This window comes from Salvelinus alpinus, chromosome 5, assembly GCF_045679555.1.
Source record: "Salvelinus alpinus chromosome 5, SLU_Salpinus.1, whole genome shotgun sequence".
In the NCBI taxonomy this organism is placed as follows: domain Eukaryota; kingdom Metazoa; phylum Chordata; class Actinopteri; order Salmoniformes; family Salmonidae; genus Salvelinus; species Salvelinus alpinus.
In genome coordinates this window covers 97325232-97337593 of record NC_092090.1, presented here as the reverse complement: position 1 = coordinate 97337593, position 12362 = coordinate 97325232, and the positions used below count along the sequence as shown (strand labels likewise).

The window sequence follows — 12362 nt, the reverse complement described above, 5'->3', positions numbered from 1 at the left end:
GTACCACTGGGAAGACTTTATCAGTAGTTAACCAGACGCACACAATTATATTCAGCAAGACTCACTGGAGCTGCTGCTACTGCATGCCAAACCAACAAGCTGTTCTGTTTTAAACAACAGTTCTACCAAACACAACTCTCACTCTCAAACAATTCACTGTGCCGACCAGCCACTGTGACTCATCTGCATCGTATGAGGTAGATTACATCATAATGAGCATACATTCTGTAATTAGTAAGACTTTAGAAGTGCAAAATGTAGTTTAAGCATATGTTGAACTTGTTTCAGTTAATAATAAGGCAATGGCCGAGATACTAATTGTCATGATTTCCACTAGTTGTGAATTCATTGTCATATTCCTAAAAGCAGGTTGGTTGTAATGCATTATTTTTTTTTACGTGCTTTTTCTTTTTGTGAGTCCCCCCCCCCCCCCCGCCGCCACATCCTCAAATCATCTGTCAACCGAAAAAAGCTTAGAAGAAGTAAAGTGTTTTGTAATCTCTGTGAAGTAGAATAGGCAAACAGCTTGAACAAGAACGACAGAAGTTACACGTTCATAATTCATGCTCTGTATTGTTAGAATAATAATGAAGGGATGAGGTTATAAAATATGAGGGTAGCTCAAGACAGAAACAGGTTAGGTGTGCGTGACTGGCTAACAGCACAGCCATTAAACACATTCAGAGTCATATAGCGTGTGTGGGAAGATTCAACAAAATGACAAAGAGAGCCAAGTGCTGTGTACCAATCGCATGAGAGAGGAAGAACGATTCCCACTAAACATTCATTCTTTTAAATTTATTCGGATGAATGGTTTTGACATGTGGCAGCTTTTAGCTACAGTGACCTCAGAAAGTATTCCTACCCCTTGAATTTTCCCACATTTTGTTGTGTTACAGCCTGCGTTAAAAATAGATTACATTGAGATTGTGTGTCACTGATCTACACACAATACCCCACAATGTCAAAGTTGAAAGCAACACAAAAAACGAATTAAAAGCTGAAATGTCTTGACTCAGTAACTATTCAACCCCATTGTTAAGAAGTATAAATGTGTTTAACAAGTCACATAATAAGTTGCATGGATTCACTCTGTGTGTAATAATAGTGTTTGACATGATTTTTGAATGACTACTCATCTCTGTACCCAACACATACAATTATCTGTAAGGTCCCTCAGTCCAGCAGTGCATTTCAAACACAGATTCAACCACAAAGACCAGGGAGGTTTTCCAATGCCTCACAAAGAAGGTCACCTATTGGTAGATGGGTAAAAATATAAAAAACAGACATTGGGTATCCCTTTGAGCATGATGAAGTTATTAATTACACTACTGGTGTATGAATACACCCAGTCCCTACAAATATACAGGCATCCTTCTTCCTAACTCAGTTGACGGAGAGGAAGGAAACCGCTCAGGGATTTCACCATGGGGCCAATGGTGACTTTAAAACAGCTACACAGTTTAAGGGCTGTGATAGGAGAAAACTGAGGATGGATCAACAACATTGTAGTTACTCCACAATACTAACCTAAATGACAGAGGCAAAATAAGGAAACCTGTACAGAAATGTGCAATAAGGAACTAAAGTAACACTGCAAAACATATGACAAAGAAATGTACTTTATGTCCTGAATACAAAGCGTTATGTTTTGGGCAAATCCAATACAACACATTACTGAGTGCCAATCTCCATATGTTTAGGCATGGTGGTGGCTGCATCATGTTATGGATATGCTTGTCATCGTCAATAAGGACTAGGAATTGTTTTAGGATAAAAAGAAAAGGAATAGAGTTAAGCAAAGGCAAAATCCTAGAGGAAACCCTGGTTCAGTCTGCTTTCCACCAGCCACTTGGAGACAAATCCACTTTTCAGCAGGACAATAACCTAAAGGCCAATTATACACTGGACTTACCAAGATGACATTGATGTTCCCGAGTGGCCCAGTTACAGTTTTGACTTAAAAATCAACTTTAAAAATGTATAGCAAGACTTGAGAATGTCTGTCTAGCAATGATCAACAACCAACGTGACAGAGCTTGAACATTTTTATTTTATTTTGTGTAGATCGTTGACAAAAGACAATAAAATCAATTTTAATCCGACTTTGTACACAAAATAATGTGTAACAACTCAATAGGTGTGAATACTTTCTGAAGGCACTGTATATGTTTCATGATATTTCCACGAATCAAGTTTGCCCGATTCTTAGTTCTCTACTGGCCTGGTTACAGTTACCCTGTTAGTTGCCTGACAGTTGCATCAGGGCCCTTATGAGGAGGCCTCTCCTGAGGGAATGAGGACCTCTAGTGGGGAATCTTGAAATTGCATGTTGAGTGTAAATGGAGCAGTCTGCTTTAAAGGGGCAGTCTGCAGTTTAAACAAAACAAAGTGGCCACCCCCCTCCACTGTTTCACAAACAGTGGAGTAAAGCAAGTTTATATTTTAGGATTCTGATGGGGTACAACGGCTGAACTAAGCTCATGAAGCATTTCTAAGTTGTATTCTTCAGGAATCAATGGGTATGTAATTCAATTGTCTAAAAGTTGTTGTAGAAATCGCAGATTGAACCCTTCAAATACCAAAGATCTCTGTGCCTTTAAAGGACACATTACAGAACATGTTGGAAATAGTCTGGTGTTTACTACAATATGGTATTCAGAAATGTTTTTTATTTTTATTGATATACGTTCAAATAAGTTCATGAAAATACAGCACATTGACTGGATCAAACACCAGGAAACAGAGAGTAGGGTTGGTTTTATAATTCATCGTCTCCACATTGACTGTGTCAAACAAAAGGAAACAGAGAGAAAAGATAGAACAAATATTATGGCTGAACTCAAATGTGCTGTTTGATAAAATACCTGTATTTATGGGAAAGATGTTTGAAAGGGGTATTTTGTTCATAATTATATTGTAAATTGAAATGATGGAGTTACGTCCTTCATGAAGTTATCAGAGTTGTACGGGAAGGTCTGCTCAATCCAAGAGTACAACCAATTGAATACAGCATTACCCCATAAATGGAGGAGGCAGGTGGCAGAGGGAGGAGGTAGGGAACAGGTCTGTCTGCCCAATATAAAGGAGCAAAACTGTCAGAGGAATAAAAATAGCATAAACAGGAAAGTATACCAGTTTCATTTGAGGACCAGGATGTTGACAACTGTGCCATACAGATTGTAAAATAGTTGCAAAGAGATTTTTTGATGTACCGATTCCATGGTACAGGAGTGGTACGCACATTAAAACTGAGGATGGGGCCAACGTCTCGACTATCTATTTGTACACTGTACATATAGAACATGTGCTTTGTGTATCATTTTTTAACAGCGATATCTTAATAAGATTGTTATGAGTGTATTTCTATTCAGAAGATATCGTATTATCAAAGCACGTGTAACAGTTTAACTTTAGACCGTCCCCTCGCCCCGACCTCGGGCGCGCACCAGGGACCCTCTGCACACATCAACAACAGTCACCCACGAAGCATCGTTACCCATCGCTCCACAAAAGCCACGGCCCCTCGCAGAGCAAGGGGGAACCACTACTTCAAGGTCTCAAAGCGAGTGACGTCACCGATTGAAACGCTATTAGCGCGCACCACCGCTAACTAGCTAGCCATTTCACATCTCGTTACACACGCATCATGATACACCACTAGGAATCTCTTAGCCATAACGTTGCCGTTTCAACAGTGATGTGGACTGGTGCTGTCCCGTGTCTGTCCCGTGTCTGTCCCGTGTCTATCCCGTGTCTGTCCCGTGTCTGTCCCGTGTCTGTCCCGTGTCTGGGGAGATCAAAACAACAGGAAATACTTCTTGACTCCATAGGACTTTACAAAGTGATAGAGAACAAGGGAGCCTGAAGCATCCAGCAGTGAATGAGATCGAATAACATTTGTCAAAAGGATTGGAGATCAAAAACTCTAGTCAAGTCGATCTCAGCGGTCAAGTCGATCTCAGCGGTCAAGTCGATCTCAGCGGTGAAGTCGATCTCAGCGGTCAAGTCGATCTCAGCGGTGAAGTCGATCTCAGCGGTCAAGTCGATCTCAGCGGTCAAGTCGATCTCAGCGGTCAAGTCGATCTCAGCGGTCAGGTCGATCTCAGCGGTCAAGTCGATCTCAGCGGTCAAGTCGATCTCAGCGGTCAAGTCGATCTCAGCGGTCAAGTCGATCTCAGCGGTGAAGTCGATCTCAGCGGTCAAGTCGATCTCAGCGGTCAGGTCGATCTCAGCGGTCAGGTCGATCTCAGCGGTCAAGTCGATCTCAGCGGTCAGGTCGATCTCAGCGGTCAAGTATGTTGGAGGTGTTGGCTGATTGTCCTTTCCGCTCAAGCCCGTTCTCAAAGAAGCTGTTTGTACCATGTTGAGTTGGTGTGAACCTAGAAGGGTGTAGTCAGATCTACGGTACTCAGACACGTTGTGACATATGACTCTGCTGATTCTCCCGAGTGGTGCAGCCGTCTAAGGCAGTGCAAGAGGCGTCACTACAGACCCTGGTTCGATTCCAGGCTGTATCACATCCGGCCGTGATTGGGAGTCCCATAGGGCGGCGCACAATTGGCCCAGCGTCATCCGGGGTAGGCAGTCATTGTAAATAAGAATTTGTTATTAGTTAACTGACTTGCCTAGTTAAATAAAGGTTAAATAAAAAAATGCAGATTCACTTCTGTTTGAGTCCTCATTATTATATTATTTTCCTTTATTTAACTAGGCAAGACAGTTAAGAACAAATTCTTATTTTCAATGACGGCCTAGGAACAGTGGGTTAACTGCCTGTTCAGGGGAAGAACAGCAGATTTGTACCTTGTCAGCTCGGGGATTTGAACTTGCAACCTTTCGGTTACTAGTCCAACGCTCTAACCAGTAGGCTACCCTGCCTCCCTTATGAAGAATAATGGAATAATGAATCAACAGCATTACCATTTCAGAAGTGTAGTTTCATAACACTGGTACACTAGAATGAATCTTGCAGGCCTACATCAGAAAAACGATTTCATCCTACAGCACACGATGCTCTCCTCAAATATACACTGAACAAAAATATCAACGCAGCATATAAAGAGTTGGTCCCGTGTTTCATGAGCTGAAATAAAAGATCCCAGAAGTGTTTCCATACGCACACATTTTGTGCACAAACATGTTTACATCCCTGTTAGCGAGCATTTCTTCTTTGCCAAGATAATCCATCCACCTGACAGGTGTGGCATATCAAGCAGCTGATTAAACAACATGATCATTACACAGGTGCACCTTGTGCTGCGGGACAATAAAAGGCCACTCTAAAATGTGCATTTCTGTAACACAACATAACGCCACAGATGTCTCAAGTTTTGATGGAGCGTGCAATTGGCATGCTGACTGCAGGAATGTCTAACAGAGCTGTTGCCAGATAATTGAATGTTAATTTCTCTACCATAAGCCGTCACCTCCAACTTCTTTTTGAGAATTTGACAGTGCGTCCAACCGGCCTTACAACCGCAGACCAAGTGTATGGCGTTGTGTGGGCGAGAGGCTTGCTGATGTCAATGTTGTGAACAGAGTGCCCCATGGTGGCGGTGGGGTTATGATATGGGGCAGGCATAAACTACGGACAATGAACACAATTGCATTTTATCGATGGCAATTTTAATGCACAGAGATACCGTGAGGAGATCCTGAAGCCCATCGTGAGGCCCTTCTTTTTTAAGGCATCTGTTACCAACAGATGCATTATTTATATTCCCAGTCATGTGAAATGCATAGATTAGGTCCTAATGAATTTATTTCCATTGACTCAGTAAAATATTTGAAATTGTAGTTTGACAATGCTCATATTCCATATTGGTTTTTATAAAGCTTGCATAGATGCAGACAGGCGGTACATGGACGTTTGAGAATGACTGTTTACTTAAGCAAACATTACAAACCAGATTTTATCCAACTCTTTCTGAAACATAACATAAGCCATGTTTACGCCAACACCACTGAACGCAATGGACTATTAGTAGTAGAGATGGAAGTCTAACTACAGTTCTAACTACTGTTCTAACTACTGTTCTAACTACTGGTCCAGCTACTGGTCCAGCTACTGGTCCAACTACTGGTCTAACTACTGGTCTAACTACTGTTCGAACTACTGTTCTAACTACAGTTCTAACTACTGTTCTAACTACAGTTCTAACTACTGTTCTAACTACAGTTCTAACTACTGGTCTAACTACTGTTCTAACTACTGTTCTAACTACTGGTCCAGCTACTGGTCTAACTACTGGTCCAACTACTGGTCTAACTACTGGTCTAACTACTGTTCTAACTACTGTTCTAACTACAGTTCTAACTACTGTTTTAACTACAGTTCTAACTACTGGTCTAACTACTGGTCTAACTACAGTTCTAACTACTGTTCTAACTACTGGTCTAACTACTGGTCTAGCTACTGTTCTAACTACTTGTCTAGCTACTGGTCTAACTACTGGTCTAACTACTGGTCTAACTACTGGTCTAGCTACTGGTCTAACTACTGGTCTAACTACTGGTCTAACTACTGGTTAAACTGCTGATCTAACTACTGGTTAAACTGCTGATCTAACTACTGGTCTAACTACTGGTCTAACTACTGGTCTAGCTACTGGTCTAACTACTGTTCTAACTACAGTTCTAACTACTGTTTTAACTACAGTTCTAACTACTGGTCTAACTACAGTTCTAACTACAGTTCTAACTACTGTTCTAACTACTGTTCTAACTACAGTTCTAACTACTGGTCTAACTACTGGTCTAGCTACTGTTCTAACTACTTGTCTAGCTACTGGTCTAACTACTGGTCTAACTACTGGTCTAACTACTGGTCTAACTACTGGTCTAGCTACTGGTCTAACTACTGGTCTAACTACTGGTTAAACTGCTGATCTAACTACTGGTTAAACTGCTGATCTAACTACTGGTCTAACTACTGGTCTAACTACTGGTCTAGCTACTGGTCTAACTACTGGTCTAACTACTGGTCTAACTACTGTTCTAACTACTGGTCTAGCTACTGGTCTAACTACTGGTCTAACTACTGGTCTAGCTACTGGTCTAACTACTGGTCTAACTACTGGTCTAACTACAGTTCTAACTACTGGTCTAACTACTGGTCTAACTACTGGTCTAACTACTGGTCTAGCTACTGGTCTAGCTACTGGTCTAGCTACTGGTCTAACTACTGGTCTAGCTACTGTTCTAGCTACTGGTCTAGCTACTGTTCTAACTACTGGTCTAACTACTGGTCTAACTGCTGGTGTAGCTACTGGTCTAACTATGTTCTAACTACTGGTCTAACTACTGGTCCAGCTACTGGTTAAACCTTCATTGGAATTCTTACAAAACTACAGAGAACACCGAAAATAAATCAACTGCCAAGGAATCAACAAAGTTTCTGTGTGTTTCAATGTTTTTAATGACTAAAAAGGCACAAAATACAGGCATCATATTAATAGCATTGGAATTATTTCCACAAATGATAGCACCAAAAATGTAATGTCATCTCCCTATCTTCCCCAATGTTTTTGATAGGCACAATGTTCTATGACAGAGAGAGAGAGAGAGAGAGAGAGAGAGAGAGAGAGAGAGAGAGAGAGAGCTATTGACAAGTCAGTTTTTTTTTACTAACTTGTCAATCATATCAGAACTTTTCACATCAGATCTTTTTTCAGAGCTGAACTAATTGTTCAAAAGACCAATGAGTGGGGGGGGGGGGGGGGGGGATCAGAATTGGGCTGGCTGTGTAAACGTAGCCTAGAGTACGTGCTTTGGGCGTTGTGCTGAAGAAGTCATCCGCCACAATCAACCAATCGATTGGTCGCGTCGAAACACTTCAACACCCCCACACCGCAAATGTCATGTGTGTTAAATTAAAACAAGGTAGCTGTCATTCTTACAGACGATGGCAAATTTAGTAGGTTGGTCATGCATACAGTAATACATATGGGCTAATAGTAGGGTAATAATATGGTAATAATATGGTAATACTATGGTAATAATATGGTAATAATACATACTGCAGTATAATCATCATCAGTGACTACATCCCTAATAGCATCCTATTCACTATATAGGGCTCTGGGCAGAAGTTATGCACTATATAGGGCTCTGGACAGAAGTTATGCACTATATAGGGCTCTGGACAGAAGTTATGCACTATATAGGGCTCTGGACAGAAGTTATGCACTATATAGGGCTCTGGACAGAAGTTATGCACTATATAGGGCTCTGGACAGAAGTTATGCACTATATAGGGCTCTGGACAGAAGTTATGCACTATATAGGGCTCTGGACAGAAGTTATGCACTATATAGGGCTTTGGGCAGAAGTAGTGCACTATATAGGGCTCTGGACAGAGGTTATGCACTATATAGGGCTCTGGACAGAAGTTATGCACTATATAGGGCTCTGGACAGAAGTTGTGCACTATATAGGGCTCTGGACAGAAGTTATGCACTATATAGGGCTCTGGACAGAAGTTATGCACTATATAGGGCTCTGGACAGAAGTTATGCACTATATAGGGCTCTGGACAGAAGTTATGCACTATATAGGGCTCTGGACAGAAGTTATGCACTATATAGGGAATAAGGTGCTATTTGGAATGCTACCATAGTGTTGCTGTGAGATTGAACGTGTATGTACATTTAAAAGAATATTACTGAGGCAATTCTGTGTCTTTTGGCAGAATGAAGGCAAGGCATAAAAAACATAGACACACGTGTTGTATAAAATACTACAAGTTATCAGTAACATGTTAAAAAATGAAACAAGAAATCCATTCTGTTACACTGTAGAAGTAGTTCTAAGGCTAGAGTAGCATTCACGGGGAGTGGGAACTTCAACACAGAACTAGAACGAGTAGAACAGACCTCCCCATTCAAGTCAATGATGCCACCATGGTTGGCGATTCTATTCCCATGGATATCAACCTATCTAGGCTATATAATCTACGGTAGTAGTATTCAAAGTGATCTTAATCGGATGGATATTAATAATCATTCACCGATGGAATTTTACCCTTTGGACTACTTGCATGAGACAGTACTACATGTAATGGCACTAATGGAAAGCTAAATAAAAGTGAAAGAAAATAAAGAAAATTACAAATAAAAAAAAGCTGTTGAGCTATTGTCTTAAAAGATGAAAACACGCTAGACTATTAGTAGGCTGAATCTTAGCTCCACGGGCAGAGAACTGGGTTTGAAAAGAGAGAGAGAGAGAGAGAGAGAGATAGAGAGAGAGAGAGATAGAGAGAAAGAGAGAGAGAGAGAGACAGAGACAGAGACAGAGAGAGAGAGAGAGAGAGAGAGAGAGAGAGAGAGAGAGAGAGAGAGAGAGAGAGAGAGAGAGAGAGAGAGAGAGAGAGTTCATGTAGTAGTAATTGCACTTGAATATAAACTCTGTATACAAAACATTAGGAACACCTGCTCTGTCCATGACATAGACTGACCAGGTGAATCCAGGTGAAAGCTATGATCCCTTACTGATGTCACCTGTTAAATCCACTTCAATCAGTGTAGATGAAAGGGGAGGAAACGGGTTAAAGAAGGATTTTTACGCCTTGAGACATTTGAGACATGGATTGTGTATGTGTGCCATTCAGAGGGTGAACGGGCAAGACAAAATATTTAAGTGCCATTGAACGGGGGTATGGTAGTAGGTGCCAGGCCGCACCGGTTTGTGTCAAGAACTGCAACGCTGCTGGAATTTAGACGCTCAATAGTTTCCTGTACGTATCAAGAATGGTCCACCACCCAAAGGACATCCAGCCATGTTGCAGTCAACATGGTCCAGCATCCCTGTGGAACACTTTCGACACCTTGTAGAGTCCATTCCCAAAACAATTTGAGGCTGTTCTGAGGGCAAAAGTGGGTGTTCCCTAATGTTTTATACACTCAGTGTATATAATTAACACACTACTATTTCAGTTGTGGACAATAGATCATAAAACACTATAGGCCTGAATCCTAACAAATGTTCTATGAATCGACTGCATGATGAATGAAAGTGGAGTTAGAACATGGGGACATTAGTGTGTTTAATACTTTCATAGCAGTCATATTGTGACAATGAAATGATGAGGCAGAGATATATCTGAACTATTTAAACTATTCAAGACAAGCTGCAGAAAAAGTCCCTGAGCTGCCTAGCGTACATTGATCATTTTGGCGTTGTTGTTGTTGTTATAAAGCGAAAACAAAGGCAGCAGATTTCACCTGATGACTGATTCCAAAGTCTCTGGTCGTCGTTCAACGATGACGATTCATTTTTTTAAAAATGAGGAAAAACGGAATCCTGTTTTATGCGATAGTTCACTCATTTCTCTATTCCTGAGGTGGTAGCCCAGGTGCGAAATGATTTGAGTAAATGCTGCATAGCTGGCCGTCAAAAACACGTTTTTTTTTGTTTGTTTTTTATCTCGCATCACGGTCGTAGAAAAATACATTAGCGAACAATATATTATTCCAGTACTCTAAACAAGATTTATTTTAGATTTGTCATTAAATACTCCTTAATTTCAGGATATTTTTCACAATGTTTCCCCTATGAGTAGTTGGAGTGTAGAACTGCTACTTCTACTGGTATAAACTGACACGTTGAGGAGGAGGACCAGGGTCTTACTTTTGGGGGCCTTTGTCGCCTTGTCTAGAAAAATACTCTAGCTAGGGGAAACACCGGAGGGAGGCGGGAGATCCTCAGACCTCAGTGCCGTCGTTGTCGAGGTTGTTGTGGAGCTTGACCTCCAGGTTGACCTGCTTGACCTTCGCCGCTCCGTTGACCTTTGCCCCTCCGTTGACCTTAGAGTTGACGTTGTCGTGATTCCGGTTGATGTTGAGGTTGATGTTCCTGACTGTACAATGTTTGGAGCTGAAGTTCTTCTCCAGGGTCTTCTCTAGATAGACCTCTACCTTGGTGTTCAGAGGGTACTCCTCCGCCATCTTGGAAGGCTTCTTTCCAGCCGACCGTCGGCACTTCCTGAAGAGTAAAAAGGAACCCAGCAGGACGAGGACCAGCAGGGTCAGCGCAGCCACACCCCCACCCATAGACCCTCCCATCTGGGGGTTAAATGTGGAGGCTGCGGGGACCTCGAGTCGGAGAATCTTCATGTTGGTTCCGTTCTTCTTCTGGTCGCCCTCGTTATCATAGATCAGAGACTCGTCGAGGGTGAGATGTCCACTATGGTCCACCAGGTCCCGGCGAGCGCGGCTGTAGTCGATGCTTTGCCTCAGCTGATTGGTCAGGTCCCTGCGAGCCCGCCCCATGTCGCTGCTGTGGGCAAGCTGATGTTTCAGAGAACGCTGGATCCTGGGGCCGGAGATGGACTCTGGACCAATCACATAGATCACCTGCAGGTACCACTGATGCCCCGCCTCCACCTGTCAATCAAGAGAGAGTTAAAGAGATTATCCGGTACTTTTGTATACTTTTTCGCCAGTAGTTCTGAAAGTAGCGCTGACGAGACAAAAGTGGTCCCCAAAAATTTGCGTGGTACGTCACATATGTACACCACTTCATTGCTCTCTCTTACTTGCTCTGAAGCTCATTGGCTTGGAACTCAAGTTTGCTAGGAGGCTGGCCCAAGTGGAGGAAAATGTAGGGAGAATGCTCCCAGAAAAACAGTCCTTTTCAAACTAGGGATTTTGTGTGACTAATTGAGGTAAGACAGTAATTCTGCTAATAAATTATGCATGTATGAACTACACATTGACAAATCCAGCCCAAAAGTGGGAGGTTTAAAACATACTTGGTAGTCGCCAAAGTTCCGGCGCAAATCAGATCAATTAATGGTTTTATCACTATGAAAGTTACCCTCAAATCTGACCTTTTTGAAGAGTATCTACATTACACATTTATAACTCATATAATGCATTCATAAGTGGTACATTATCATTTAATAAATTATGATGGTTCATTGGATAAGTCTTGGTCTTCACTGACCTTGTACAAGGCATCAACCTTCATGGTAAAACCATCAACACCAGGCATGGCTGTCATGGTCTGTAGTTCGGTGATATCCGACGCAAAGTTGGCCTCGAAGGGAACGTCATGGAAGAACCTGTCACAGACTTCAGGCTGCTTCCGATCCTGCAGGAGAAACGTTACAACAACACTGTCATTACCGCTCCGCACCGTATATCAAACATTAGCATACATGCTAACAGTATTTACATCTATACCGTATAACCACTAGCATACATGGTAACATACATGCTAACATTATCTACAGTACATCTACACCGTAGAAACACTAGCATACATGTTAGCATACATGCTAACAGTATCTACATCTATACCGTATAAACACTAGCATACATGTTAACATACATGCTAGCAGTATCTACATCTACACT

At 41.8% G+C, this 12362-nt stretch overlaps 1 protein-coding gene across 1 annotated transcript in view; it reads right to left on the bottom strand.

The window, feature by feature from the left end:
• Positions 1-7729: 7729 nt before the first annotated feature.
• Positions 7730-12362, bottom strand: part of LOC139575377 (extracellular matrix organizing protein FRAS1-like) — a 370048-nt gene continuing 365415 nt past the window's right edge. The window contains exons 73-74 of the mRNA XM_071400291.1: positions 11950-12096; positions 7730-11387 (exon numbers count right to left, since the gene is read on the bottom strand). Coding sequence (XP_071256392.1) covers positions 10707-11387; positions 11950-12096 — 828 coding nt within the window. The 3' untranslated portion in view covers positions 7730-10706. The remainder of the gene's footprint in view (positions 11388-11949; positions 12097-12362) is intronic.